Below are 7,928 nucleotides of genomic sequence, written 5' to 3' on the forward strand. Positions count from 1 at the left end.
TAAGACTTGCAAATATCTCACAGGTTATATACATGCTTTGTCCCTAATTTCTCTGGCTCTCTCTCTCTCTCTCTCTCTCTCTCTCTCTCTCTCTCTCTCTCTCTTCAGCCTCTCATGACCTTCTCTTGCTCCCCTTCTTGGGGAACCTAAGGCCAGGAGACATGGAAGCCATCCTGAAGCTCATATGAAAGGTGTGTTTGTGTGGTGTTTTGTGTCACCCCAAATTCACACGAGTGACTTTAGTTCAGCCTCCCACTCTGGACAGGGGAGGCAGAAGAGTAAAAAAAGGTAGCTGTGAAGCCACTGCCTAGGTCTGTGTGCTGATCTCCTCATAGTAAGGACCAGAACCCAGCAGAATCCTTTGGCACTTGATCACAAGCCTGTGACCATGGATGAGGATTGTGGCATATTCTCCTACCAGGTAGGAGATGTGGGGATGCAGCATCCTTTTTAGACACTTCCAGATCTTTTGGAACAACACACCTAGAATTTGGGACAGGCCTAGGCTTGGGACACCCTCTAGTGTTGAACTAAGGAAAACAACACTTAGACAGCAAACCTGGACTTAGGGGACCAAACAGTGCGGAAATAGTGGAAGTGTCCAGAGAGGAAACAAATACACTGCTTACAGTTTTTGAAAGGAAGACCACCACAAATGCCAGATTCTAAGAAATTGAATAAAAACCTAATCCTTAATAAAGAGACAAAATTGTACATCAACAAGCATGAAGAACTTTCCAGGAATCATGATCTTAAAGAACAGAATAAGGTGACAGTATGTGACCCTATAGCAACACTCAGAGAGGATCAAAACTTTCAGATGGAGAATTCAAAAATCACTCTTTTAATAAATAACTCATCAGACTTCAAGAAGACACAGAAACAGTCTAATACTCTGAGACATTTAGAATTTTATAAGTCCAACAGCAAACCGTGAGCTGAAAAGCATACTAAGTGTAATTAAAATTGTGAAAAAAGGTCTCCAAAAACAGAAGAGACAACAGATGAAAGAATGAGTTAGCTTAAAAATAGAATATTTGAAAATACATAGTTGGAGGGAAAAAAAGAATTAAAAATAGTGAGGAAAGTTTATATGAATTTTAGAACACCATTGTAATGGAAAATATTCAAGTTAATGGGCATTCCAGAGGAAGTTGATAATATCAAAGAGGGTATAAAGCTTATTCAAGAGAATAACCAAAAGAATAAAAATATATAAATAAATAAATAGAAAACTAGAGATGGATACATATATCCAGGAACAGGTAGATCAAAGATCAGCCAAATTCAGCTAGACCAAGTCTAAGCATATTATATTCAAACTCTCCAAGGGTTCTAATAAAGACAGGGTTCTCAAGGCAGCAAAAGAAAAGAAATAATACAGAAGGGTATCACAATGGGCCTGACAACAGACTGCTCAGGAGAAACCTCACACACAGGACAGTAGAGTGTGGCATGAGATGCCCACTGTACTTGCTAAGGAGGAACAGGTGCCCAGCACTATTGCTCAGCTGAGAAAATTTAACAGCATAAGATCTCTACCCAAAAATGATAAAGGGATTTCTCTGAACTGAAAGAAAGACATGTTAATGAGTAATAAGAATATATTGAATGGTAAGAGACTCACTGAAAAGAGCAATACGCAGTTTCAGAATGCTCTAAAGTGAATGTGGTTCATAAACCATTCATATATTTAGTATGAAGACTAAAAAACAAAAAATACAAATAACAACTATATTAATGTTATTAAATATGCAATATAGAAAGATGTAAATGGGGACATCAAAAAATTAAAATGTGTGGAGTGTTATAGTTTGAATGTGCGGTGCTCCCAAGAGATTGTGTGATAGAGAACAAATGAGTTCTGCTGTTTTTTCAGACATCTCCTTGGCTGTCAACATTTGTACCCATTCTCACTCTTGTTGGTCTAAGTAATGTTCTACTTGTAACTCTAAAGGTAGGTATTTGCCCATCAGGTTCTCCTCATCTAAATGGACGTATGGGATTGCATTTATGATCTGGGTTGTCAGAGCATTTGGCAATTGAGGGGGTTGTAATTGCTTTTTCTCTCTCATTGCATATCTGAGAAATATATAAAACATAAAACAATGCAGTATATTTGCATTGAATAATGATAATCTTTTAAATTAAGGATTTTTTATCATAGAAAAATTAGATAATTTCAATGTTATTTAAATTAATATAAAAATAATTAAAGTACAAAGATAATTTTTAGGATATCCAGTACCAGTGAATGACATAAGAACAAATCATTTATCTGGTAGTAGTTTCACAATGGGAGGTAAAAAGATGGAGATGGGAAAGTTTTTCTTATGATAAAGCATAGCATCTCATTTTCATAGACTATTAGTGGATATTGAATTTCTTTAGTAATTAACAAAATTTTCTTTATGAGAAGTGTAACTTCTCCTGAGGTCATGAGTTTATGAAAAAAAAAAAACAAAAAAACAACAGCTATTGGTTGAGTGCATGGAGTACAGTAGCATCTGAAGATTAATAAGCTTAGATATTAAGATAGTTCCTATACTAAGTGGGACTGATATTACTATTCAAATTCCAAATCCTATAGATATTTTTATCAGTTAGTAGTCTACCTATTGCAGGATTCAATCCGACAACAGGCATTTAGAAGTCAATATTATTGACAAACAGGATTTTTATTCATTGAACAAAAGCTGTCATATAGTCAGTTCAAATTTGCTTTTTTGAGAACTCTATCACAGAGAGAAATGAACCATACTAGAGAATCAGGATATTGGATAATAATGTTGGCTTTATTGCTTATTATATGATTTTGAGGAAGGAAATCAAATAATTGAGTTTCATTTTTATCCATTATTAATATTATGTAGAACTGAACACAAGATATTTCCAGTACTTAAGTAATAGACCTATGTTCCTCACAGTATAAATTCTTAATTAGTCCCTGCTATTATGTATATACCATATTCAAAATTACATTATTGTCACTATTAGTGGATGTTGTCATATTGTGACCGTATGCCAGCATTTCATCTCCTGTTGCATTACATCATGTATTTCACACAATGATGAAATAAATATTTGAGCATTTCCAAAGAATTCTTTCTTCTATGCTTCTAAATTGTAATGTCCGGCTGCAATCTTGAAGTAGTATAGAGAGGACTTTGAAAAGGTCCCCATATGTTAGCATTGGCAAGATTGTAGCCACTGTCCTGTGTTTATCATGGGGCCTCATGTCTCTGAGGACTGAAGAAGGAAGGCTTATTAAGGCATCCTGCTGGCTCTCAGAAACAGAAGGGTCATTCACAGCAAGAGGAACTAGTCTACCAAGTATGTGAGACCTGGGGGAAATAAAAGTGGGAGGAAATAGCAAAAAAAATGGGGTAACCCGAGAAGCAAAAGAGAAGGCAGACATTAAAAGTATGAGGAGGACACAGAAACTGGGTCAGGAAAGGAAAAGTTATTTTCACCAAAGGACATTATTATTTTCGTCAAAATACCTACCTTGTTCATATTCATGCTTTGAGTCTCCAAGTCAGACTGGCTTTACAGATAGACAGGGCTTATTCAAGAAGCCCCGGATGTTAATGTCCAGGGGTGTGTTGTTTACACAAGTAAAGATTGTTTTCAGACATAACAGAGAAGGGATTAAATTACAGAATGAAATTAGAATTTCACCAGATAACCTCAAGATTCCTTTCAATCTGAAGTATCAGTGTTTTCTATCACTACTTTAATTACAGCTCAGAGATCTTAACCCTAATTTATAAGTCTTTTTAGATTTTGAAGTTAATAAACAAAACCCTCAAAATCGACCCTCTTCTTCTGAGAAAGGGTGGAAGATATCTCATGGCCTTGGGGATATTATAAAAATACAGCGTCAGGAGCAGTAGGAGTTGGATGGTGAAATCAAGCAGTGCTACAGTATAAGGGGTTGTGGGACATCAGGAGAACTATCACTGGTGAATACAGATGTTGCACAGTAAATACAGAAATTGTGGGAACTTCAGAATACGAATGTGGCTATTCAGGGTCATCATCCACTAAAGCCCAAGGAGATCATGGTTTGTTTAGGTGGAAATTCCCATGCCACCCTATACTTTTTTTCCCCCGAAATTGGCACTAACTGAATAGAATGAAAAGCACATAGTTAGGCCCATAAAAATTATTAAAGGAATTCAGAGGAGAGAAAAACAAGTTATTCCTATTTCCGCCTATGTTGGGACTTCACTGAACCAAACTGACATTCTCACCATGTGGCTACTTAGATCAATTTGTGAAATGCCCATTCTTCCTGTTTATCTCTATGAGAAGGCACTCCAGATGTGCCCATCTCTTCCACCCTCCCATTAGGTCTCACAGGACCTCTGCTGCTGCTGTCCTCATTGCCTCGTTGTTAGTAGCAATAGCGGCACATTGTGGTCCCTTGTACAGGATAGACTTTAAGTATTTTACCTACAATATATAATTTTCTTTTGTATTTTAATTTTAATTGACATGTTTTAATGTTTCACTGAACAGAAGTGATAACTGTTTGAGATGATGAATATGCTAATTTACTTGATTTGATCACTCTTGGATATCCCCATTTATTCCCACAACGATCCAGTGAAGTTGCCATTATTTTGAGATGACAAAGGAGTCAACATGGGGCAGATAAAAATAATCATTTGTCCCCTATTAAAAATGATCAAGCATTGAAAGTAGAAAATAACCTAGATGGGTGTGACTACAGAGCCAGAGAAGCAGAGTGTTAATTAGGAAGATGATGGACAGCCACCTCCTTAAAGCCTCAAAAAAGAGTCACTGAGATCACTAAGCAGAAAAGAAACTGGACTTCAGTTCAGATATCTTCCAGCCTTCCATTTAACTTCACATTTCCTCCTCCTTGGCAGTTAGAGACAGAAGTTATTAGATCAGAGAAATTGTCCGAACTGACTGAGCAGTGAGATAGAAAAGACAGATTTCCTGTTTCTGATTTGGGCTGAAAGACTGGAAAGGAATCAAGAAGAAGGGATCAGATCTGGAAATCTGGAGGATGATGGTGATCAGGAGTGTGAGCATATAAAAAAGGATAGGTACACAAGCCCAAGCTGAGAGCAGCATGTGGGGAAAGGCAGAAAGAATAAGGAGAATGGCAGGGCTCTAAGTACCAGTGTATACAATACGTGGATAGAATTTGATTATAATATGAATAGTCAGCAAAGCTTAATTTATTTCTGTAATTTACTTTTTGATTTCTTGTTTGTGGGTCTTTAGTTTCCTAGAAAATTAATGTTATTAAACATTCCAGGCAAATATCTGCTACACTTAGGGTGCATCTTCATGGGACTTAAGGAGATTAAAAGGGAATTAAGAGCCTCCAAGGGGCAAAATAGACTTCACAAGACAGGAGGATATTGATCTATTAATTATCATTGGAAGTAATTTGTCCCTTGGATGGTAAATTCCCAGGTCAGCATTTGGTAAACATGGATATGTGGGAATGATACACAAGAGTATGGTATGAAGAAACAGTTCTCTTTTCTACTTCAGACATTTTTTATTCTTAGTTTTATTTTTTGACCATAGAAATGGGGAAAATATTTTCTCAAAAAATCATTTGACAAAAGATTTAATGTCAATGTCAGAGAGTGATAGACTCATTTGGGCTCTAATGTAAGTAAATATTTCTGTTATTTTCTCTATATTTTTCCTTAAATTATAAGTTTTTAAACAAGTCTCAGAGTTCTGAATAGGAAATAAAAGGAAATAGATTCTGAAATTTTTAAAAATCAGAGTGAAAGTCAATTCTATTTTAAATTGTATACTTTATATTTTACTATAACATTTTCTTTGAAATTTATATATTATTTACATTGAGTCTTACTGCCCTTGTTAGCTCTTGGGGATGACAAGGCAAAACCAAAGAGATATTAAAGTCAGTTGTCTGGAGAGGCCTAGACTGTGTCATCAATCTCATCATTGTGGGTAGATAAGAATAGGAATCATATATAATAAATTAGAACAAATTAATTAATTAATTAAGAAAAAGATTAGGATTCATGCTGTCTCATACTTGCTTGAATTCTGTAAATGTACCTTGCCTGTTTTTCTAACATTGTGAAAGAAAATATCAAATTTAGGCAGATGAAGGAATTTAATGTAAACCAGTGCAGCAGTCATTAAATATGGCTAATGTATTATTACAAGCATCCTGGCCAAGAAATCTCCTAAATACATTATAAAATTAAAAATATGTTATAGAATTTTTCATGTATGCTGCTCTGTTTGGAAAGTGTTTTTGGAAGATCATCACCATTTAGAGGGGATATTGAATGGCTTTTCATTTGGGAGGCAAAAGTGAAGGTCCTAGGGATTCTAACGTGAATATTTTACTTAACTGAGAATACTGGCAATGATATGGATAAAAATGAAGCAGAAATTTGGGGATGGGTTAAAGTGTGATTAGAGGTAAGGACTGAAGTTTTGTTTTCTTCTTTTTATTTCCTCAGTTTTCCATGATGCAAATTCTGGTCTTATCAATGCTTTACCCATTGGAGTGTCTGTGGAATTGGGTTGTGGCTTAAAAGTCAGACCTATGGGAGCCTCAAACTCTACCAGTACCCTGTCCTCCACGTTCTTTCTCACAGGGATTCCTGGCTATGAAGAATTCCACCATTGGATTTCCATCCCCTTCTGCCTCTTCTACCTTGTTGGAATAACAGGCAACTGCATCATCCTGCATATTGTCCGGACAGATCCCAGGCTCCATGAGCCCATGTATTACTTCCTGGCCATGCTCTCCCTCAGTGACATGGGCATGTCCCTGCCCACAATGATATCACTCTTAAGGGTGTTGTGGTCCATTTCCAAGGAGATCCCGTTCAATATCTGTGTCATCCAAATGTTTTTGATTCACACTTTCTCCTTCACTGAATCATCTGTGCTCTTGGCCATGGCCCTTGACCGGTATATAGCTATCTGTCACCCCCTGCGATATGCTACTATTCTCACACCAAAGCTTATTGCCAAGATTGGAATTGCAGCCCTGCTCAGAAGTGCTCTTCCACTCATGCCACTTCTGACCCGTTTGGCCTTCTTTCCCTTCTGCCACTCCCATGTCCTTTCTCATTCCTACTGTCTGCACCAGGACATCATCCGCCTTGCCTGTGCTGACACCAAGTTTAATGTCATATATGGGTTGGTTGTGATTACCATGCTGTGGGGCATGGACTCTCTGGGTATTTTAGTTTCTTATGTATTCATCCTTCATTCAGTGTTGAGGATTGCATCCCGTGAGGGGAGGCTTAAGGCTCTTAACACATGTGCGTCCCACATCTGTGCTGTGCTCATTCTCTATGTGCCCATGATAGGCTTATCTATTGTCCATCGTTTTGCCAAACATTCCTCTCCCTTCACACACATCTTTATGGCGCATATCTACTTAATGGTCCCACCTGTGCTCAACCCAATCATCTACAGTGTGAAAACCAAACAGATCCGCCAAGGAGTCCTCAATTTGATTCTCCCCCACAAAATTTTTTCTTCAATGTAGAATGTCCTCAAGGCAACAATCGGATCAGCACTAATGATAAGAACTCCTGGCTAATTATCTGCTCTAGGTATGTTGGAACCAATCTTGTCAACAAAAGACTACTGAAAGCATAAAAGAAAATCTAACAAAGCATGAAAAAAGAGCTATAGAAGAGAAAGTTGACATTCACTAGGATTAGACAGCCTGACCTAACACATGCTTCATAAAAACCCTTTAATTATGAATATTTTGCAGAGGATGTGTTTTAAATCATTTCCTCCCATCTTCCATTTTTAATCTTAACCTTTACCCAAGGTATTGATTTACCTATGAAATTTTCCTTGAATGTTCAAAACTCATTTCTTTGATTTGTATTATTCTATAACATTTGGCATAAAATTTTAACTTC

General features: G+C 36.8%; 1 protein-coding gene across 1 annotated transcript; it reads left to right on the top strand.

The window, feature by feature from the left end:
* Positions 1-6,583: 6,583 nt before the first annotated feature.
* On the top strand, positions 6,584-7,540 carry LOC107160917 (olfactory receptor 51L1-like). Its single transcript, XM_015507493.1, has one exon. The coding sequence runs from the start codon at positions 6,584-6,586 to the stop codon at positions 7,538-7,540; it is 957 nt and encodes a 318-aa protein (XP_015362979.1).
* The last annotated feature ends 388 nt before the right edge of the window (positions 7,541-7,928 follow it).

Source organism: Marmota marmota, unplaced genomic scaffold (assembly GCF_001458135.2).
Source record: "Marmota marmota marmota unplaced genomic scaffold, marMar, whole genome shotgun sequence".
Classification (NCBI taxonomy): domain Eukaryota; kingdom Metazoa; phylum Chordata; class Mammalia; order Rodentia; family Sciuridae; genus Marmota; species Marmota marmota.